At 41.5% G+C, this 23,728-nt stretch overlaps 2 protein-coding genes across 3 annotated transcripts; one reads left to right on the plus strand and one right to left on the minus strand.

The window, feature by feature from the left end:
* Window positions 1–560: 560 nt before the first annotated feature.
* On the plus strand, window positions 561–1,945 carry crhb (corticotropin releasing hormone b). The gene is made up of 3 exons (XM_061964738.1): window positions 561–891; window positions 992–1,072; window positions 1,207–1,945. Exon 3 carries the CDS (start codon window positions 1,227–1,229, stop codon window positions 1,761–1,763), a length of 537 nt encoding a protein of 178 aa, XP_061820722.1. The 5' UTR covers window positions 561–891; window positions 992–1,072; window positions 1,207–1,226; the 3' UTR covers window positions 1,764–1,945.
* A 257-nt stretch (window positions 1,946–2,202) lies between these two features.
* trim55b (tripartite motif containing 55b) lies at window positions 2,203–19,172 on the minus strand. 2 transcript variants are annotated; one of them, XM_061964733.1, is made up of 10 exons: window positions 19,060–19,150; window positions 18,296–18,412; window positions 17,996–18,161; window positions 17,629–17,798; window positions 13,883–14,066; window positions 13,713–13,808; window positions 6,650–6,883; window positions 6,546–6,568; window positions 4,593–4,717; window positions 2,203–4,528 (listed from the first exon to the last, which is right to left on the minus strand). In XM_061964733.1, exons 3-10 carry the CDS (start codon window positions 18,113–18,115, stop codon window positions 4,314–4,316), a joined length of 1,167 nt encoding a protein of 388 aa, XP_061820717.1. In that variant the 5' UTR covers window positions 18,116–18,161; window positions 18,296–18,412; window positions 19,060–19,150; the 3' UTR covers window positions 2,203–4,313. The 2 variants fall into 2 exon arrangements, with proteins under 2 accessions (XP_061820717.1, XP_061820718.1); XM_061964734.1 differs by lacking the exon at window positions 18,296–18,412 and having other exon boundaries at window positions 19,060–19,172.
* Between the last annotated feature and the right edge of the window lie 4,556 nt (window positions 19,173–23,728).

The following is a 23,728-nucleotide window of genomic DNA, read 5'->3' on the forward strand; positions in this document are numbered from 1 at the left end:
AGCAAAAAAAATGGTTTAGGACGTTCTTAATATGTTTTTCAACATTATGAGAGCCTTCTAGACATGAAACAACACCCTTCAGTCGCTCCTTTAATCCAATACAGCAGTGATTCTCAAACTGTGGTATGCAGGCTCCACGGTACACCAAAGAAGTCTGTAAATATTTACTGTATTATGGAGTATCATTGTTGATGATGTTTGTGCTTTGTGTGTATTGTTGCACTGGCCAACAATATTACCAGTTAAATAACCTCTGCCTTGTTTTTAATGAATACTTAGGCCTAGTACGCTGTTGTATTTCAATATTGGTCATTATGGTGGTACTTTGAGAGCCAAGTGTTTTCTGAGATGCTTGTTGACAAAAGTTTGAGAACCACTGCAATTTCGTAATGCTGCCTGAGGCTGGGCCAGTCAGTGGCCACGATACTGATTGGTTTGGTCTACTCGAGTGGCCAATGCTATTGATATTTATCGGTTATTTAGCCATTTTTATTCTTGAAAATGCTACATTTAGAAGCAAAAAAATTGTAGAAAAAGCTTTAAAAAAAAATTAAATACAAAAATTTGCAATACAGTCAACCCACAATATTTGAGGCGAGGGACAACTGTATCTCTAGTATGCAAGTTAAGATGGATAAATATATACTTTTTTCTGTACTTGTGGATCCCCTGATTTAATTTAAGTGAAAATGCCAGCAGGTGTGGCATCTATGGGCTGCACACACACACACACACACACACACACACACACACACACACACACACACACACACACACACACACACACACACAAACTCTCATATGACTCATCTCGTCCAAACTAAAGCACTTTGTCAGAGAAAAGGGGGGGTGGGAATCGCGCAGACTCAATGTGTCTGGACTTGTCGTGAGGTAGGTGGGCTCTATATATATAAGTCCACTCAGCATCTTGTCTTGAAGTAACTATAAGCACTTTGGTTCTTCTTTTAAAAAAAAAAAAAAAAAAAAAAAGGAGAAGAAGGGAGGACAGCATCTTCGCCAACTACATCTGGCAACCCACATCGCTGCTCTGGACCTCCTCTAAGCACTGAGGGTAACTATTTGTTTCTTCTTGTTAAGTTGATTTTCGGCATGAATGAAAAGTTGCGCAATTTAAATGCAGACTTTTTTACGCGCAAAATCCGTATGACGCAGCAACCAAACCCAACTTTTTCCCCCCTCCTCCAGATTCTTGTTCGCATCCTGACATGAAGCTCAATTTCTTTGGTACCATTGTGATTCTGCTCGTTGCCTTCCTGCCGCGCTACGAATGTCGGGCTGTTGAGAGCCCCGGCGGAGTTCTGCGCATCCCCGCTGCCCAAAGCCCAAACTCCCAGCAGCAGCAGCAGCAGCAGCAGCGGTCGCCCTCAGGTCCCATCCTGGAGCGTCTGGGCGAGGAGTACTTCCTCCGGCTGGGCAGCGGGGACTCAAACTCTCTCCCCCCCTCGTCCATGTACCCCCTGGGCGCAAGTGGCCTCCTCAACAGGGCGCTGCAGCTCCAGCTGACTCGGCGGCTTTTGCAAGGCAGAGTTGGCAACATACGCGCGCTCGTCGGCGGCTTGGCGGACCGCAAGGATGACGCTTCGTACGACTCGGGGGAGCGGGGACGCAGGTCCGAAGACCCACCCATCTCCCTGGACCTCACCTTCCACCTGCTGCGGGAGATGATGGAGATGTCCAAGGCGGAGCAGATCGCGCAGCAAGCTCAAAACAACAGAAGAATGATGGAGCTCTTCGGGAAGTGAGGACCAAAGACCCTTCCCCTCTAAAACCCTTTTATTTATTTATTATACATTATAAGATTATCTTTTGCATTTGTAAAATCAGCACAAAAACAAGCTCTGTACAATATCGTGCTGCTTTATCACTCTATTATTTATAGCTTTGACCTCAAACATGAACATGGAATGACTTAAAAATGATAATGTTGCCATGTCAGAAAATTATATATATATATATATATATATATATATATATATATATATATATATATATGTGCAACTTTTTCTTCATTATGACATTATGATGCATTCTTGCTTTTGTTCACTGTATTTATGTTTGTTAATAAACTGATGTGAAAGCAGTCATTCAACATCTTATATATTTTCAAATAAAAAACACTAATATAAAAGCATTTGTCTGTGGAAATATACTCCCCTGAAATGAAACTCCATTGCTAACAATTGTAGACATTTAATGGTAAACATGGAGAGGCTGTTTAGTTTGGCAACACAGTGAAGCATATTTAGACTCTTGCCCACACAGATATGAACAAATAGAGCCGAGCCGTGGGTTAACTCTGTGGCGAAGCGTGGAAAAAATAACAACACAAGAGTCACACATCCACTTAAACTTTAGAAGCTTGGTAATTTTGCTCAAATAAAGTGACAAGACGCTGAAATGGACCTAATGAGGATGATGTGTGTGTGGCGTGTGTGTGTGTGTGTGTGTGATGGTGCATGATCTTTGACTGACACACCAAACAAAAGCTGTGAGTCATCCTCTTGTGCTGCCTCGAATGTTGCTCAAGCTCAACGAGTGACCGTCCTTTGTGGTAATTAGACAAGACTGGACACCTGAGGCGTCCTAATTGAACAATTCATCAATCACAGGTCGTGCCATGGTCTCCTAGTCCTAATTCTTCACTGTAGCAAAGAGGTTTCGGACGATGAGAAAATAGTTTGGGGAAGGTTTTGTGCTTTTTATCAAGACACATTTGGGTTGAATGAGAGCAGAGATGGCCAGCCTGGTCCCACATCAGTGACTGGCAGAGAGTCTTCCCAGAAGAGCACAGGCAACTTTATAACCAGGTGTCCCTATACTTTTGTACATAACATGTGAAGTGTGTAAATTGTAAATTAGCAATAAAATAAGAATTATAAATAGGGGTGTCCGATCAGGGTTTTCTGCCAATTCCAATACGATCATCCATGAATGAGATCAGCCGATACCAATAACAATCACATGTACTAACTGTACATGGTTCCATTTATTTATGGTGAGTGCTATTGACAGTGTAACAATATCAACACAATAATTAAACTTGTTCCTTATTCTTTTTTGTTGTATCAAAACAGAGTCAATAGTACACAATAACTACCGGTAAATAAAAGCAAAAACCACTCTCCTTTACTCATTTAAATCCTTTGGTTTTTGCCCTCTGACTCCTTATGAGTCCAAGTAATTATTAATACCTGAGTTTATAAACTTTAGCAAAAACAACAACCAAATTATTGAACAATTTACATTTTTATTTCATTACTCTTGTATCGATTATATACTGATACTACCGCTGGTATCGACACCACTAATTTATTGTTCCATCCACCTCCCCACATGTGTTCTGACTGTGACAATGCTGAAGCATGCTGCGACGTAGTTACATGTATACTTCTTAAAGTTTACTAAGTTAAAGTCCCAACGACAGTCACACACACACTAGGTGTGGTGAAATTATTCTCTGCATTTGACCCATCCCCATGTTCACCCCCCGGGAGGTGAGGGGGCAGTGAGCAGCAGTGGTGGCCATGCTCGGGAATCATTTGGTGATTTAACCCCCAATTCCAACCTTTGCTGCTGAGTGCCAAGCAGGGAGGCAATGGGTCCCATTTTTATAGTTTTTGGTATGACTCGGCCGGGGTTTGAACTCACGACCTTCCAGTCTCAGGACGGACACTCTAATTACAAGGCCACTGGGCAGGTTACCTAAGCACTTATGTCTTAGTGTTTAATTGTTTCTAGCTAGCTAAGCTATTAGCATGCCTCGGTGTGTGGCATTTTTAAACTCGTCCTCTAATACTTGATAATGATAATTAAGAAACTAAAGAAAATGCTGTTTATTTGCCATTATGGAGGTGATTATTATTAATTAAGGGGATCAGCTGTGTATGGAGAGGCACACAATTAGCTGCTGGCTGCATGCTCGTCAGACGGGGGGACCAAAAATAAATAGTTTCAATCATACGGAATCGGTGTTTGTGATCGGTATTAAATGACATAAATTGGCAATGGCTGATCACACATTTCTTCAGGAGAATCGGCCAGAACCGATTGGCGGCCAATCGATCGGCACACCCCTAATTGTAAAATATAATTTTGGTTCAACTAAGGTCATTTTACAACTCATAGTCTTTCAGCAGAGAAGAGTCAAATACTCAAATGTCACAACAGGTGAATTACATTTTTTTAAATCCAGTAATTACAAGTCACATTTAAGTAGTAAAAACACAAAAAAGTCTTAGCACAGTGTGCTTTCTTCAGGGTATACTCAAAAAGGTGTACCCCAAAAAATATCCCTACTGACCTGCTGACAGTGAGCTGGACGATGGGCTTTTGGCTGCAGCAGGGGCGGGGCTTGTCTGCGGCGGGGCGGGAGCAGTCGGGGCGGAGGTGGCCGGGGTGGGCGGGGCGGGTCGGGCGGATGTAGCGTTGCCTCCCACAGACGCGGGCGCCGGCTCCCCTTGCCCAGCCTCTTCGTCATCATCCTCCTCGTCATCGTCGTCCTCCTCCTCTGTAGAAGAAGACTTGTCAGAGAGTTGGCTGAGCTGTGGAGTTGTTGTGATGTCACAACGCACCTTGGATGAAGTCGATACTTCGCAACGCCTTGCGTTCCCTCCGGAAGTCGGCGGTGAAGTGATCCATCTTCTCGTAGCCACGCTCCACTTTGTCCAGGTGCGACGTGCTACATGCTTCGGCAAGTCTGTGTGCAACAAAGACCAGCATTATGGTTATGGTTTTAGCGATAATAACAACAATCTTTAGGGATGTGAATCTTTGCCGATTGAACAATTCATTCTCATTCTGATTCCTGAGGTGACAATTTGATTCAGAATCGATTCTCGGTTCAACACGATTCTCGATTCAAACCAATACTCCTATTTTTTTTTATCGTTTTAGAATCGGGATGAAAAATAATCACGATTCAGATGTCCATCCATTCATCAATCCATTTTCTACCGCTTGTCCCTTATGGAGTCGCGGGGGCTGCTGGAGCCTATCCCAGCTGCACAGATATCAATCGATTTTTTTGTTTGCCCCTGATAATCATACGTAAATGCTCCAATTATTGCCTTTAATCAGTTCACCTCGGTGCAGGGTCTACAAAAGCAAATCATTGCTGAGGTCTCAAATGGGTAAAAGATAGTAAACTTGTTGTGAATATTGACAAAACAAAAAGCATTCTTTTTGGATCCAGGCATATGCTTGTTGATGACCCTCAGCTTCATCTTTCAATGCCAGATATACCTATTGAGCTGGTTAAAATAGCAAAACTGCTTGGTGTGCTATTAGACAGTCAACTGTCATGTTCCGATCATATTGATGGTATTTTAATGAAAATGGGAAGAGGTTTAGACATGGTCAGGAAGTGCTCCACCTACTTGACATCCTCAACAATGGGTCAAGTCATACAGTCCTTGGTTTTCTGTCATCTTCATTACTGTCCTATAATATGGTCCGCCACGACTAAGTCTGACCTGAACAAACTGCGACTTGTTCAGAACAGAGCAGCTAGACTGGTACTTAAATGTTCTTTGCGCACAAATATTTCATTTATGCATTCAAGCCTGTCATGGTTATCTGTTGAACAAAAGATGCATTGTAGTCTCCTTATGTTCTTTAGAACTATCATGTTAGATCAATCACCAGATTACTTTTACAAACAGTTTTTAAAATCAACTAACATGCATATTCATGACACTAGGAATGCCAGAAATGGCTATTTGGCACTTACTGCTCCCAGGACCAATCTCCTCAAACATACAGTCATGTATAGATGTATATCATTCTGGAATCGGTTGCCATCTCACATTAATCTCTCAAAAAGTAAATTGCCATTCAAAATAGCTTTGAATATACACCTATTGCAGCTTCCCACATGACATTAATTTTTAATTCTGGGTTTAACTAGTTTTTTATCTTATGTTGTACTTTTCTTTTGTATAATGTATGGTAATGTATGTATTCTTTGTATTTTAATTTTGTATGCGCCTATATGGACCCCAGGAAGACTAGCGGTCGCCTTGGCGTCAGCTAATGGGGATCCATTCAATAAACAATAAATCAGTCAGAAAACATCAGCATTAAACGCTGTGGCTGTAGGCAACCTACTGATGGAGTTTTATTAACGCCACAAGATGCATTTGGAGTTTCATTAGGAGCCAGCCGCTGCCTCTGCATGCACATTGAAATATTGGTTGCAGTTGTTGGTGTGAGATTTCGACTGTACTGTTGTATGCAATCAACCCATCAGCTGACTGAGCAGTTTGCTCTTTTGTTTGGTTCAGTTGCCGCTTTGTTGTGCAACGTACTTCTTAATGAATAACAAATGTGGTTGAACACAGCTATGTTTTTTTAAAATCCCATAAGTTACTTTTGTGTTTTGCAAAACAGGCCTATTTATTTCTGAAATCTGTAAGTGACAAAAGGAATAGACCAAAAACAAATGCCCACTGCATAGTATGCTGGTTCTCAGGAGGACTATGTGAGTTTGTCTGTCCCTGTTTAGGTAAATCAGCAAGTCTACTTACTTTTTGAGAAGCGGTTTTGTGCTCTAAAAGTGAAGAGAAAGAATGCGGTCAAATCCCAGTTAAAAAATAGATCATGTTGATGAGTTTCCATGATATGGACCGACCTGCAGGAACACGGCCATTTCCTGCTCTTCCATGTTCTGGATGCCCATTTCCACGATCTTGCAGCTCTCCTCCAGGTGGTCCCCATACTTAATGGTCAGGCTGCGGATGTAGCTGACCTTCTCCTCCTGCTCGGCCGTCACCTTTAGACTCATCTCCCTCTTCTTCTCCTCCAGGATGGAGTACAGCTGGTCAAACTTCTCACAAACAAGGTTCTTCTGCCGCCGGCTGTTCTCCTTTAGCAGCAGTGAGTGACAGCAATATTTGACCAGGGTGTGGTAGAATACACTCCAAATACTAATTAGCATATGTTAGCATGTATATATATCAAAGGAAAAACACTAAGATGCGATTTGTTAGCATTAGCTTGAATTGTTCCTGCAAGCTTCCTTTGCAATATATTTGGTAAGCAAAAGGCAGAAATATATCAGCAATAAAAAATAAACTGGAGTAAAGTGGATGGTTAAAAAGTCCAATGCTTTTGCTCTGAGGACCTTTTATAAGAAACAGGATAACTGTATTAATACATTACATAATTGTCATGTAGGCGCTAACATAATGGTTGTCCATAGAAAATATAAATCACACTGTTGTTTCCCTTTTACCTCCATGTTTATCATTACCATTTTAGACGGATAGCATTGAAAAAAGTTATACATACACAACGGGTAAAAAGTTTTAAAACGCCTTATTTACTGCAAGGACAAGTCACAGGTGGAGAAAATCCTGAGTGCTGAACTCTGTAGAACATGCACCTGGCTCGCTGACAACAAGCTATCCATACACTTGGGTAAAACGGAATCCATCCTATTTGGGTCCCACATCAACCTTAAGAAAGTCAATGACTTTACTATAAAAGTGGATGACATTGTTATCACCAGGAAATATGAGGTCACCTACCTAGGTTCCATTCTAGAGGCTAATCTTTCCTGTGATAAAATGGCAACCAAGGCAATCAAAAAGGTCAACCAACGAAAGAGATTTCTGTATAGAATCTCCTCTCTGGTCAACAAAAGCACCATGAGGATTCTGGCGGGAACTCTCGTTCAACCCTTTTTCGATTACGCATGCACCTCCTGGTACCCTAGCACCTCCAAAACCCTCAAATCTAAACTCCAAATATCCCAGAACAAGCTAGTCAGATTACTTCTAGACCTCCACCCCAGATCCCACCTCACTCCTACCCACTTCTCCAAAGTGGGCTGGCTCAGGGTGGAGGACAGAGTAAAACAACTTGCACTGAGCCTAGTCTATAAAATCCACTACACCTCCCTGATACCGAAGTACATGTCAAACTACTTCCTTAACGTAAATGACCGCCATAACCACAACACCAGGGGGAGCTCCACTAACCACGTTAAACCCAGATTCCGAACTAACAAAGGTCTTAACTCATTCTCTTTCTATGCCACATCAATGTGGAATGCGCTCCCAACAGGTATAAAAGAAAGTGCATCTCTATCCTCCTTCAAAACCGCAATAAAACTTCACCTCCAGGCAGCTACAATCCTAAACTAACACCCTCCCCGGATTGTTAATAATCAAATATAAACAATCAAATGTAGATACTTTTCTTATGCCTTCTGATCTCTCTCTCTCTCTCTCTCTCTCTCTCTCTCTCTCTCTCTCTGCCCACTACTTGCTGTCCATATCCTACCAAGTCAGACCTACACTGTTCCAATATCCATTTCTCTGTTCTCAATTGTTGATGACTGATGATAACAACCAAACCGACCCCCACCCCCCTCCACACCCCGGATTGTAAATAATGTAAATAATTCAATGTGATTATCTTGTGTGATGACTGTATTATGATGATAGTATATATCTGATAGTATATATCTGTATCATGAATCAAGTGGACCCCGACTTAAACAAGTTGAAAAACTTATTCGGGTGTTACCAATTAGTGGTCAATTGTACAGAATATGTACTTCACTGTGCAACCTACTAATAAAAGTCTCAATCAATCAGTACGTCAGAATGTTCAAACATTTGCATGCTAATATACTTTTGAACACCATTTTGGCATTGTTTGCTATCAATGTTGTCATTCTTGTGAACATAGCAACAATAAGTTCCAGAAGTATTTAGACAGTGAGTTTTTTATGATTTTGCCTTTACGGTACAGTCGTCCCTCGCCACATCGCTTCATCATCACTTCAAATATTGCGGTTTCATCACATCGCTGACATTTTTATTTTTATTTAATACATATTCTACAACATTCTTGGCAACAACTAAGCATTTTCAAGCATTAAAGTGGCTAAATGAAAATCAAATAAAAACATCAATGCTACAGTAGTATTGGCACACCACAGGAGACCAAACCAATCAGTTTGCTGAGGCCACGGATTGGCTCTGCTTCATGCAGCATAACTACATAGGATTAAAATAGTGTAAAGGTGATTAAAAGGTGTTATTTCATGTCTAGAGGGTTTCCATAATGTTGAAAATGTTATTTTAAAAATTGTAAACCGTTTTTTTATGCTCAAGCTATGAAACTTGTCAATTTGTAATTAATTCAACATGGTCATGTTCAGAACCAATTAACAGCGATAAAAGAGGGATTACTGTATAGGTGTTCAAATGAAGGCAAAGGAGACTAAACTTCAAACACAAGCTGATTTATTTACTGATTGATTGATTTCTAGAATATTGTGGTGGTGTATACATACTGTAAAGGCAACATCATAATAATGCTACTGAGGTCTGTCGCACCGCTGCCTCTCGATATGGCTGTTATCTACCGCCCCCCAGGGCCCTACTCGGACTTTATTAATGAATTCTCAGAGTTCGTTGCTGATCTAGTGACGCACGCAGACAATATAATCATAATGGGGGACTTTAATATCCATATGAATACCCCATCGGACCCTCAGTGCGTGGCGCTCCAGACTATAATTGATAGCTGTGGTCTTACACAAATAATAAATGAACCTACGCATCGCAACGGCAATACGATAGATCTAGTGCTGGTCAGGGGTGTCACCACCTCCAAAGTTATGGTACTCCCGTATACTAAAGTAATGTCCGATCATTACCTTATAAAATTCGAAGTTCTGACTCATTGTCAACAAACTAATAATAATAATAACTGCTATAGCAGCCGCAACATTAATGCCGCCACAACGGTGACTCTTGCTGACCTACTGCCTTCGGTAATGGCACCATTCCCAAATTATGTCGGCTCTATTGATAACCTCACTAACAACTTTGACAATGCCCTGCGCAAAACCATTGATAGTATAGCACCGCTAAAACAAAAAAGGGCCCCTAAAAGGCGCACCCCATGGTTTACAGAGGAAACCAGAGCTCATAAATTATCATGTAGAAAGTTGGAACGCAAATGGCGCGCGACCAAGCTTGAGGTTTTCCATCAAGCATGGAGTGATAGTTTAATATCGTATAAACGCATGCTTACCTTAGCTAAAGCTAAATATTACTCAAATCTCATCCGCCTCAACAAAAACGACCCTAAATTTTTGTTTAGTACAGTAGCATCGCTAACCCAACAAGGGACTCCTCCCAATAGCTCCACCCACTCGGCAGATGACTTTATGAATTTCTTTAATAAGAAAATTGAACTCATTAAAAAGGAGATTAAAGACAACGCATCCCAGCTACAACTGGGTTCTATGAACACAGATACAACTGTATCTACGACGGATACTGCAATACAAAATAGTCTCTCTCTTTTTGATGAAATAACATTAGAGGAACTATTACAGCGTGTACGTGGGATAAAACAAACAACATGTTTACTTGACCCACTTCCTGGGAAACTTATCAAGGAGCTTTTTGTATTATTAGGTCCATCAGTGCTAAATATTATAAACTTATCACTTTCCTCTGGCACTGTTCCCCTAGCATTCAAGAAAGCGGTTATTCATCCTCTGCTCAAAAGACCTAACCTTGATCCTGACCTCATGGTAAACTACCGACCGGTGTCCCACCTTCCCTTTATTTCGAAAATCCTCGAAAAAATTGTCGCACAGCAGCTAAATGAACACTTAGTGTCTAACAATCTCTGTGAACCTTTTCAATCCGGTTTCAGGGCAAATCACTCTACGGAGACAGCCCTCGCAAAAATGACTAATGATCTACTGCTGACGATGGATTCTGATGCGTCATCTATGTTGCTGCTTCTTGATCTTAGCGCTGCTTTCGATACCGTCGATCATAATATTTTATTAGAGCGTATCAAAACACGTATTGGTATGTCAGACTTAGCCTTGTCGTGGTTTAACTCTTATCTTACTGACAGGATGCAATGCGTCTCCCATAATAATGTGACCTCTGACTATGTTAAGGTAACGTGCGGAGTTCCTCAGGGTTCGGTTCTTGGCCCTGCACTCTTTAGTATTTACATGCTGCCGCTAGGCGACATCATACGCAAATACGGTGTTAGCTTTCATTGCTATGCTGATGACACCCAACTCTACATGCCCCTAAGGCTGACCAACACGCCGGATTGTAGTCAGCTGGAGGCGTGTCTTAATGAAATTAAACATTGGATGTCCGCTAACTTCTTGCAACTCAACGCCAAGAAAACGGAAATGCTGATTATCGGTCCTGCTAAACACCGACATTTATTTAATAATACCACCTTAACATTTGACAACCAAACAATTACACAAGGCGAATCAGTAAAGAATCTGGGTATTATCTTCGACCCAACTCTCTCGTTTGAATCACACATTAAGAGTGTTACTAAAACGGCCTTCTTTCATCTCCGTAATATCGCTAAAATTCGTTCTATTTTATCCACTAGCGACGCTGAGATCATTATTCATGCGTTCGTTACGTCTCGTCTCGACTACTGTAACGTATTATTTTCGGGTCTCCCTATGTCTAGCATTAAAAAATTACAGTTGGTACAAAATGCGGCTGCTAGACTTTTGACAAGAACAAGAAAGTTTGATCATATTACGCCTATACTGGCTCACCTGCACTGGCTTCCTGTGCACTTAAGAAGTGACTTTAAGGTTTTACTACTTACGTATAAAATACTACACGGTCTAGCTCCGTCCTATCTTGTCGATTGTATTGTACCATATGTCCCGGCAAGAAATCTGCGTTCAAAGAACTCCGGCTTATTAGTGATTCCCAGAGCCCAAAAAAAGTCTGCGGGCTATAGAGCGTTTTCTATTCGGGCTCCAGTACTATGGAATGCCCTCCCGGTAACAATTAGAGATGCTACCTCAGTAGAAGCATTTAAGTCCCATCTTAAAACTCATTTGTATACTCTAGCCTTTAAATAGCCCCCCTGTTGGACCAGTTGATCTGCCGTTTCTTTTCTTTTCTCCTCTGCTCCCCTTTTCCTTGAGGGGGGGGGGGCACAGGTCCGGTGGCCATGGATGAAGTGCTGGCTGTCCAGAGTCGGGACCCGGGGTGGACCGCTCGCCTGTGCATCGGCTGGGAACATCTCTACGCTGCTGACCCGTCTCCGCTCGGGATGGTGTCCTGCTGGCCCCACTATGGACTGGACTCTTACTATTATGTTGGATCCACTATGGACTGGACTCTCACAATATTATGTCAGACCCACTCGACATCCATTGCTTTCGGTCTCCCCTAGAGGGGGGGGGTTACCCACATATGCGGTCCTCTCCAAGGTTTCTCATAGTCATTCACATCGACGTCCCACTGGGGTGAGTTTTTCCTTGCCCGTATGTGGGCTTTGTACCGAGGATGTCGTTGTGGCTTGTGCAGCCCTTTGAGACACTTGTGATTTAGGGCTATATAAATAAAGATTGATTGATTGATTGATACTGTCCAAATATTTGTAGACATATAGTTTTTGATTGTTGTTATGGATTTTTTCATACCCTATGTTAACATGATGGAAAATAAAATTTGAGCATCAACTTGATCAAAATGTTGATGACCCCTCATCAACATTTTTAACATTTCAATTTTACATTAAACTGGTCGTGATTTTTATTGTGCAATACTAACATTATTCAAATAACAGTATAGTACCGCTAATAGCTAAACGGCAACTAGCACTCTAATCGGCAGCTGGCAGCTGGCGTGTTAATTGCTAGCTGGCAACTAAAGCACTAATCTCTAGCTGGCAACTAGCACTCTAATCGCGAGCTGGCAACTGACGCACTAATCACTAGCTGGCAACTAGAGCACTAAACGCGAGCTGGCAACTAGCACTATAATCGCCAGCTGGCAACTGGCGCGTTAATCGCTTGCTGGCAAATAGCGTGCCAATCGCTTGCTGACAATGAGAGTGCTAATCGTTAGCTGCCGACTAAAGGGCTAATTCTTGTCATTTTCTGTACAGCTCTTTGGATTGCCTTGTGTACGAATTGTGCTGTATATATTAACTTGTCTTCCCTAATTATTAGCTGACATCTAACCCGCTAATTGCTAGCTGGGAACTAGAGCTATAATCGCTAGCCAGCAACTAGCACGCTGATCGCTAGCTAACAACTTGCTATCTTAACATGAATAAAATGATGTTGTTATCTATTCATGTTATATGTTATTATTTATTCACATCTGACAGTGTGTTGGCTCAATGGTAAAATTTATTTAACATTGTGGGCAAATTGCAGAGGTAAACATGAAAAAATATACTCAAAAAGGTTTATTATGTCTTCTCATCCATATATTTTTCAATTTTTCTTTTAGTAATTTTCGGTATACCAGATGGAATTTTGCGGTGTTTCGACTGTCATCTGCAGTCTTCTTCAGAAGGGTCACCTGACCACCTGGTGCTTGTTTTTATACTTTATAAGTAGATGTATTTTTTCATGTACTTGAAAAGTATATGAAAAAATATGTTTGAAAAATCAACAAACATTTCACGGCTTCCATGCAGCACTCCTGGGGGCCGCTTTTGAAGAGCTCTGTTGTACTTTTCCTGTCAATCTATAAATATTGTGATAACATGTTAGCCACTGCTTGGGGCTGAGTGACGCACACTGAGCATGTGCACGCCTTGTGTGACGAAAATCACACCTTCTAGTAAAAGACAACGTGGGGAAAACATAAGCTTAAAAGAGGGGAGAAAGGCGTGCTTGTACACTGGTGAAGATGCTCACTGACCTCGATGGCACGACAGGCCTCATCCAGCTGACTGACGATGCCCTGTAACCTGTCGTTGTAGCCTAGCATCATGGCGATGCCGTCGTTCAGCTCCGTCTAGGGGAGACGCGTTGTATTTCTTAGCGCTTCAGGGAGGTGGCCTTGTTTGTTTGCGTTCTCTCAGGCCTCACCTTCTTGGTCTGGTAGATGCTGCTGATTGGCTCCACCTGGCAGTCTTTGTGGGCTCCAAAGACCTTACACATGGAGCAGGTGGGCACATTATGGGTCATGCAGTAAATGTTGATCTTCTCTTCTTTGTGGACGTCGCACATGGGCGACGCCGCTTCCTTTCGTTCGGGCGCTGGCGTGGTACTGCTGGCGAAAAAGAGAGAAAGCGAGAGAGAAAGGAGTTTACATTAGAGAACATATTGATGGGTTGAGCGATGTCACTTTGATAATGTCAAAGGTTCACATCGCTGTGGTGTATTGACAAGCTATCAGTCTTGCCATGCACTTAGAATGTAAGCATTGGCAATAATAAACACTCACACGCAGTATAGTGACATCCTGCAGCAGGGTTTGCCAAACGTTATCAGCTTCAAAAGAATAAGGATAAACTCCAACCACTACATGAAGTAAGCTGACGCATATCGAAAGTAGTAAGGGGGAAAAAATTGTTGTTGTGGTTAACTTCTTTTTACTCTTAAATGACTTTAAAGAATGTTACTTCAAACTAGTGTTGTCCCGATACCAATATTTTGGTGCCGGTACCAAAATGTATTCTATATTTTTCAGAACTTTTCGATACTTTTCTAAATAAAGGTGACCACAAAAAATTGCATTATGAGCTTTATTTGAACAATAAATCTTAGGGTACATTAAACATATGTTTCTTATTGCTATTTTGTCCTTAAATAAAATAGTGAACATACAGTACAAGACAACTTTTCTTTTAGTAGTAAGTAAGCAAACAAAGGCTCCTAATTTAGTCTGCTGACTTATGCAGTAACATATTGTGTCATTTTCCATGCTATTATTTTGTCAAAATTATGAGGGACAAGTGGTAGAAAATGAATTATTAAACTACTTGTTCATTTACTGTTAATATCTGCTTGCTGCTTCTTTTTTAACATGTTCTATCTACACTTCTGTTAAAATGTAGTAATAATTTATTCTTCTATTGTTTGGATGCTTCACATTAGTTTTGGATGATACCACAAATTTGGGCATCAATCCGATACCAAGTAGTCACAGGATCATACAATGGTCATATTTAAAGTCCTCATGTGTCCAGGGACGTAATCACTGAGTTTATAAACATAATATAAATTTTTTTAAAACGAAAGAAGATGTTGTGATGCCAAAAAATATCGATGTAGTCATAGTAGTATCAACTAGATACGCTCTTGTACTTGGTATCATTACAGTGGATGTTAGGTGTAGATCCACCAATGGCGTTTGTTTACATTTTGACGCCGGTGAGCTACGGTGTGTAGTGAAGCATGTTTAGCCTGTAGGGATGATACTTGTAAGAAACGTACTTTATTTGTCGCCATGGAGGCGAGGATTAGTCATTTAGAAGTAGCTAAAACACTGCCGGCTGCCGATGGACTTTAGCCACTAGCTAGCTAGCCATGTCTTAAAGCACATCTTCCTGAGAGCGTTTCAGTGTTATAACTTCACCTTTATCGTTAGTTTTTGAGGCAAAATGCGTCCGTTCTCCCTTTTCTGTCTATACACATTGTCTGATTAAGAGTACTCTGTGATTATGCGTTGCCGAACATGCTCCTCTGCTCGTAAAACCAGCAATGTCACGACGTGACGACGATGCGCTGTCATGCCCATTAAAGAAAAGGGGCGGGTGGAAGGTACTTTATAGAAGCGGTACAGTACCGAATATGATTCATTAGTATCGCAGTACTATTCTAGCACCGATATACCGTACAACCCTAATATGTACACATAAATATGTATAGGCTATACTGTATATAAGTGTATATATATATATATATATATATATATACATATATATGTCTTAATAAGGTTATCCAAAAAATAGTGCTCGATACCGTAGTAGAGCGCAATATATGTATGTGTGGGGAAAAAAATCACAAGACTATTTCATCTCTACAGGCCTGTTTCATGAGGGGGGTACCCTCAATCGTCAGGAGATTTTCTCCTGACGATTGAGGGTACCCCCCTCATGAAACAGGCCTGTAGAGATGAAATAGTCTTGTGATTTTTTTTCCCCACACATACATATATATACATATATATATATATACGGTATATATATATGTATATATATATATATATATATATATATATATATATATATATATATATATTGTTACTTAACATGCCCAATGCGGCCCCCGGGTCAAAAACTTTGGACACCCCTGGACTACAGTATAAAGACCAGCATTAGATTACGGTTTTAACAATAATAATAATCAGTAGGGGTGTGAATCTTTGGGCACCTAACGATTCAATCTGATTCTGATTCTTGGGGCGAAAATTCGATTCAGAATCGATTCTCGATTTCAACACGATTCTCGCCTTTTTTTTTTTTACCGATTTTTTGAAATTATGAATCAATTTAGAATTGGGATGAAAAATAATCACGATTTAGATGTGAATCGATTTTTTTGTTCATCCCTAATAATCATCTATAAATGCTCCAATTATTGCTTTTATTCAATTTACTTCTGTGTTTCCCATACAGTCATCAGGTATGGGGTATATTAAAGCAAATCATTGCAGAGTATTCGAAAACATCTGCATTAAAAGCTGTGGCTGGAGGCAACCTCCTGGTAGAGTTTTAGTAACGCCACAAGATGGCAGTATCTTCATTTGGTGTATCCTGCAGCAGAGTTTGCTAAACTTTATCAGCTTCAAAAGAATAAGGATAAACTCCAACCACTACATGAAGTAAGCTGACTTATATGGAAAGCAGTACGGGAAAAAAGATTGTTGTTGAGGTTAACTTCTTCTTACACTTAAATGACTGTAAAGAATGTTACTTCAAATATTGCTGAGGTTTATGATGGCAACGAGTTTGATTCTGGAACAGACTACAGTATTTCTCAGAGGGCCGCGTGTGAATAAATGATGAATTACAACATTATACTTTAAATGGAAAAATTGTTCCACTGTTTTTTAAATGTTAGATGAACAGTTTTTACTATCATTTTTACAGTGTACAATTTGAGAGATAACTTGCTTTAAAGTCATGAGTTAAGCAGATATTTAAGTCCATCCATCCATCCATTTTCTACTGCTTATTCCCTTTGGGGTCGCGGGGGGCGCTGGAGCCTATCTCAGCTACAATCGGGCGGAAGGCGGGGTACACCCTGGACAAGTCGCCACCTCATCGCAGGGCCAACACAGATAGACAGACAACATTCACACTCACATCCACACACTAGGGCCAATGTTTTTAGTGTTGCCAATCAACTTATCCCCAGGTGCATGTCTTTGGAAGTGGGAGGAAGCCGGAGTACCTGGAGGGAACCCACGCAGTCACGGGGAGCACATGCAAACTCCACACAGAAAGATCCCGAGCCCGGGATTGAACCCAAGACTACTCAGGACCTTCGTATTGTGAGGCAGATGCACTAACCCCTCTGCCACCGTGAAGCCCAGATATTTAAGTCTTCATTGTTAATGTTTAATGTTTGGAATGCATGATATAATATTTGTTGCATGATCAGATAATATGAAAGTTTAAAACATATGCAATTGCATGTAATACTTTACATGTCTTTTTTCTGTCAAAATTGAAGGAATGAATACATTTAGTAAGAATATATGAAGTACTTATTGACAGATATTATTTCCAGGCTTTCGCAGGCCACATTAAATGTTGTGGTGGGCCAGATCTAGCCCCGGGCCTTGAGTTTGACACCTGTGTCACAGTGCGTCTTGTCCAGCTTACCTGCTAGACTCCTGCTTGAACATGTCGATAATATTCTCCACCAGCAGGTTTCGCTGCAGTCCGTAAACACCATGCCTGTCCAGAACCACCTCGTGTCTGCAGGACGGACATCGGAAGCGGCCTCCGGATGCCAACGAGCCACTCCTTGTCGGGAGGTATGGGTTTGAGGCCTGTAAACAGTAAACAATCAAGCCACGAAGGCTGTAGGATTTGGTCGAGTGGTGGTTTTCTGACCAAAAACTTCCAAAATAGGACATACTCATGATTCCAGAGACACTAACTGGCAAGCTTTGGGTGGTGATGTTCTTTATAGTGTTCTGCATGTTCACTTAGTATATGTTGTGATAGTAAATAGCTTGTTTCTTACCTGGAAGACATCATTGGCACACTTTCGGCAGAGATTGTGCTGGCAGGGCAGGATAACCACAGGCTTTGTAAACATCTCCAGGCATATGGGGCAAATGAGCTGTTTCTCCAAGCTCTCCATGTTGTTCACGTAGAAGAGAAGAAAATGCCCAAATAGTCCTTTACAGCTGGTAAAGTAAGTTTGAAAATCTACGTTAGGCCAAGAGAACGTGCAGCGTTTGTCCGAGCGATGTGCATGCTCCTATCTAGCCGTCAAGTCTGTTTTTAGCAGCCACTGCAGTCACGTCAATGCCATTTATACCTTGGCCATATTTGAAATGGAGCTGGGAAGTGGTCGACAGCTGCTAGTGTCAACAGTCTCCCCTTTATTTACACAACCATGGAGCTTCATTTGCCTGTCTTTTGTGTAAGAAAAAGCCTAAACACAAACAAAATTGACCAACATTAATGTCATAAGTGGGCAACTGCACTCACAACAGAAAGACCTTGCAGTTCCACATGTTACCGCTAGGCTAATGTTAGCTTCGAAATGCTAATACAAGCTAGCCATTTATGTGGCATTTATTATGCCAGCTGGGTGCTCATAAAAAAATGAATAACATCATAAGAAAATTCTAGACGTTAATGCGCGCCTATACGAACTTTAATACAACTTGTAGTTCAGTTGCCGCGTTAGCATGCTAACATGCTAACACAGCTAGCACTATTATGTTAGACTTAGTTTGCCTTTAAACTCTCTAAAAAAAAGAATAACAAACTTGAAACAAATTATACATCTTATGGACTTAAATGAATGTCTGAAGCTTAATTGACTAAACTAGCAAGCAAGTTTAGACATATTGTTGTAAAGAACAGACATTTAGTAAAAACCTACCTGGAAGCTTATTGCCGAATATTACTTATGATTTTAAGGTCATATGGTTTGCCATCTCCTTAAGCCCAAGCAAATGTTGTGGCATATAAATAAAATAGTTTTTAAACACATTAGTTTATATTAGGTTAACGCATATGTGATTATTAGAAAAGAATATCACAAAAGAATCAGTGAAGGAAAAAAATGCTCACCAAGCGGCTCTCAATTCTCAGATTCACTGTCTTAGATTATTTTTCTTTTTTTTAATGGGAAGGGGCTATCCTTCTCCCATTTGACTCCAGGTTTCCATGGTAACAGCTCCTCTGCTGGGTTAACTTGATGTGATTGTAAAAGTCACATAATCTATTTTCTACCGCTTGTCTCTTTCAGGGTTGCCGGGGGGTGTTTGGGGGGCTGGAGCATATCCCAGCTGTACTGGGGCGTAGCCGCGTAAGGCGGGGTACACCCTGGACAAGTCGCCACTTCATCGCAGGGCCAACACTGACAGACAATATTCATACTCACATTCACACACAATTTAGTGTTGCCATAAGGTGCATGTCTTTGGAGGTGGGAACCTGTAGAGAACCTGCGCAGTCATGGGGAGAACATGCAAACTCCACACAGAAAGAAATCGAACCCAGGACAAGCGCTAACCACTGCGCCACTGTGGAATATTGCCCCTTGCAAATACCTCACACCCTTGTGTCCGAGCTGTATCAAACTAATAATTTACCTTAAAGACTAACTGCACTTTTTTCCATTTTTTTTCCTGTCATCCACAATCCTTATGTAAGACAAGCACACGCTTTACTTTTTTTTAATGCATTCTAACTCGTAAATGAACGCTAAAAAATTTGCTCTTTTCTGGCAATAAAGCACTCTAAAAACATAACAAAAATCTCCATCAATGTTTTATTTACACACTGTTAGTATACATGTAATATAGCAACATGCACATTCATAATAACATGTAATATTTATGTATTTTGCTAATTTTAAGCATACGACGTCGTATTAATTTCTCAAACGCATCACAATGTTCACTTTTCCTTCCAACAACAACAACAACACTACTAATCATGGCAGACTTCATGAGAGACAACATAGACTACTTTGGGACAAATGATGATTGTCATGATCTGTGGTCTGGATCATGTTTTTTGTTATTTTCTGTTTAAGACTCCATGAGTTCCTGTTTGCGCTCCTTTGTTTGTTTTAGTTTCTATGACAACTGATTAGTTTCACCTGTCTCATGTGTTCGGATCACGCACCTGGTCTAATCAGAGACTATTATTTAAGCCTGTTTTGCCAGTTAGTCGTCCTGGCGACATTGCTCTGTACATGTTCTTTTCTTGCTCTGGTCATGCCATAGTCCCTGCCCTGTACATGTTCATTTCATGTTCTGTACATTGATTGTTTCATGCTCTTTCCTTGCCATAGTTTGATGCTTGTTCCATGTCTTGTCAAAGTAAGTTTTGCTTATTCACGCCACAGTTAGCGAGTTTTTTTTGTTTCATGTTCATAGTTTATGCTAAGTCTTAGCTTTTGTTTCCTCCGTTAAGTTGTGCCTTCGCCTTGTGCGCCTTTTTGTTTTCACTTTTTGAGTTTGAGATTAAATCATGTTTATACCTGCACGCCTTGTCCAGAGTAGTCCGTTTGCTTCCCAGGAAAACAATCCTCGCAGTAAGTTGCGAAAACCTCCACGTCATGACAGAATACTCCAGCCAAATACGAACCCCGCGGAGATTTTTATGGCGGAGAAGCTTGAAGGGATGCTGGCAACATGGCCGAATGGAGATGTTATGACTCCTTTCAAGCTCTCTCCCACCCAAACCCTGTCGTCTGTGGCCCTCTTTGGGGACGTCTTGGATCCGTCCCTTTAGTGGGGGGGGGGGGGGGGGGGGGGGGGATTTAGAGGTAGCACAGCTACCTCTAAATCCAGTGGATCTGCCACAGTCGCCGCCATCCACCCCGGTGGTACTACAGATGCCGCCATCCACCCCGGGGGGCCTGTGGACGCCATCAACCCCAGTGAGCCCTCCCACGCCGGCAGACAATCTTCCTGCTCCAAGGCTAGCACCCCTTCCTGCTCCAAGGCTAGCACCCCTTCCTGCACCACGGCTAGCAACCCTTCCTGCACCACGGCTAGCACCATGGCTAGCACCAGTAGCTGCACCACGGCTAGCACCAGTAGCTGCACCACGACTAGCACCACCTGCTGCTCTGACTCTGCCCACGCCGGGAGTCATGCCGCCTGCTGCTTTGACTCCGCCTACGCCGGCAGACGTGCCGCCTGCTGCTCTGACTCCGTCCATGCCGGCAGACGAGCCGCCTGCTGCTCTGACTCCGCCTACGCCGGCAGACGAGCCACCTGCTGCTCTGACTCCGCCCTCCTCGTCGCTGACTCCGCCCACGCCGACGACATCGTCTTCCTCGTCGCCCGCGGGCCGCCCCACAGCTTTGCCAGCGTCTCCAGCATCGTGGCTTTCTCGTCATCTCATGCAGAGGTTGACCAACTTCTTGGTTTATGGCCACAACCTTATGCTATCAGGGTGGGATTATCTATAATTAACTTTTACTAACGCATAGGCGATGCAGCATCTTACCAGCTCAGTATGTCAATATAGCAGCATAAGATAGTTAGCTCTCTGTGATCACAGCGCCGCTAAGGATAGTTTGTCTGCAATCGCGCTATAAATAACAATAACGCTAATACTTGGTTAATATTCAGGTCACAAGATGTAAATGGAGTATTGTTGATGGTTTTTGGATGGTTTTTAAAGGGCTTTATAGGCAGACTATTAGCTGCATTGTTAGCCACCTCAAATTTGCCGTATTTTATTCATTAGAATGCATAAAAGATAAAGAAAAACATACGTGTTCTTGTCTCGGATAGGGATTGTGCATGACAGGCAAAATTCCCCAAAAAGTTAAGTTTCCTTTTTGGACATACTGTACTATAATGATTATATAATATTTAGCAGGTAGCAATATCATGGGAAGATCAATGTATTCATTATATTAAAGGGGTCATATTATGTTTTTTTATGATAAAAACTTCCTTGTTGTCTACATAACATGTAATAGTGTTTTTGGTCAAAATTTTGCATATATTACAGACCATTGTCAAACCGCTTACTGACCGTCTTACAGGATGTGTTGTCTTGTGGGCGGTCTTATTTACATGCCTCCACTTTGAACAGCATCTTCTCCCCGCAGTCCATTTTGTAGTTTTTAGCGGGTCCATATGGAATCTACTGACAGGTACAAGCTCGAACTATACGCTACTATGTACTAGAAATGGCAACAACAAAGGATGCATGTGCATGTACGAGCCAGTCTGCCCCACAAAATACGATAGTGAAAAAGAAAGAGCATATGGACTACAGCGTCGGACTACAATGCAAAGCACTATGGGTACATGTATACCATATAAGGAGATATCTGCTGACGTAACCAGTGGGAAAAAGATCACTATTGGGGCAAATTCCAAATGGCTCGTTTGGAGGAAGTATTAAGAAAGGCAAGATTATTTATAAATATCTCCTCCATGCCTCCAAGGTGTGATTTCAAATGTACTTATGCAGATCTCAAATACACAAAAGCATGCACAAATAGGTAAGACAAGTTAATTTTGCATAAGAGGCCCCATTTAAGTGTGCGTGCATGCTAGCAATATGTGTAGTTAGCATTAGAAAATTATGAAATCCTTCTTCATTTATGTACAGATTAATCATGCAATTTACAGTATTTTGACTGTACATATTCCTTTACCTTAACCGCGGATAGTTACCTAAATACATATGGTCAGTGATCAGGCCAATGCATAATAATTAATGGAACCTTGTTTTACGAACTCCTTTATTTGCGAACTTTTCAGTTTTCAAACTTTTACTTTGGGCCAAATATGACTATGTGTGTGAACTTCGTTTTTGTGTACGAACACTTTATTCATTCATTTTGTATCCCGCTGGCAGCCTTTTTGTGCTGGCTGGTACTGAAGAGATTGAGGAAGCCGGCTTTGTACCACAGCAAGTTTTTAATTGTGATGAGAAAATACTTTTTGGACTTTCTAGACTAGATCTTGTTCAGCTGTGCCTGATACACACGGCCCCTTCCCCCTTCCCCCTTTCACCCTCTATGTGCTCCTTTTTCTCCTTTCGTTTGCCAATATTAATGTGCTGTAAGTGGATTTTACTTAATAATACATGGTTGTTAAAGTTAAGGATTTTTGTGATTTCTAATCGTTTGTGAGAGCTCCAAAGGGACTTCTGTGTATGTGTGTGTGTTAGCATAGCAGCGCAAACAGCACAGTTTAGCTTGTCGTTGTTGCTGTTTTCGCTTGTTAACAGAGACACACTGGATTCCTCACCTCCTTGGTATGTTTGTCTGATACACAGTACCGTATAACACTTTATATTTTGTTCAAAGTGTACAAACCTTAACTACAATAGTGACATTTGTCCAGGCTGACACCCATTATTCATATTCACATTGTTTCTTATGGAGAAATGTGTTACGCCGCGGTCGCATGGTGATGCGCGGATTGTTCTCCCAAGATGAAGACGGAACTCCGGATGCAGTGTTCAGGTAACGAAATTATTTAATTTCCATAAGTCAGTCCATAAATCAGGCAGGAAAAATACAAAACACAAGAAGAGCGTGTCTATAGCATGGGGAGCTAACGGAATAGCTAACAAGAATGCGTAAGGCAAAGCTTAGCTCAGGGACGCAAAAAGTAAACAACATAACGTGTTGCATGAGAGCAAACAAAAGCACCAGACCAAGTGAGACGAGAGGATGGAATAAATAGCTCTCTGATGAGTGCCCGGGAACAGATGAGCGTCCCGAACACTAATCAGAGGCAGGTGAAAACAA

This window comes from Nerophis lumbriciformis, linkage group LG07 (genome assembly GCF_033978685.3).
Source record: "Nerophis lumbriciformis linkage group LG07, RoL_Nlum_v2.1, whole genome shotgun sequence".
Taxonomy (NCBI): domain Eukaryota; kingdom Metazoa; phylum Chordata; class Actinopteri; order Syngnathiformes; family Syngnathidae; genus Nerophis; species Nerophis lumbriciformis.

Coding starts and splice junctions, on each gene's coding strand:
- crhb (XM_061964738.1), top strand. CDS start 1,227: ATGAAGCTCAATTTCTTTGGTACCATTGTGATTCTGCTCGTTGCCTTC.
- trim55b (XM_061964734.1), bottom strand. CDS start 18,115: ATGGAGAGCTTGGAGAAACAGCTCATTTGCCCCATATGCCTGGAGATG. Junction 4,718..6,545: donor ACAAAACCGCTTCTCAAAAA/GTAAGTAGACTT, acceptor TGTTGCACACAG/ACTTGCCGAAGCATGTAGCA. Junction 4,529..4,592: donor AAGTATCGACTTCATCCAAG/GTGCGTTGTGAC, acceptor CTTCTTCTACAG/AGGAGGAGGACGACGATGAC.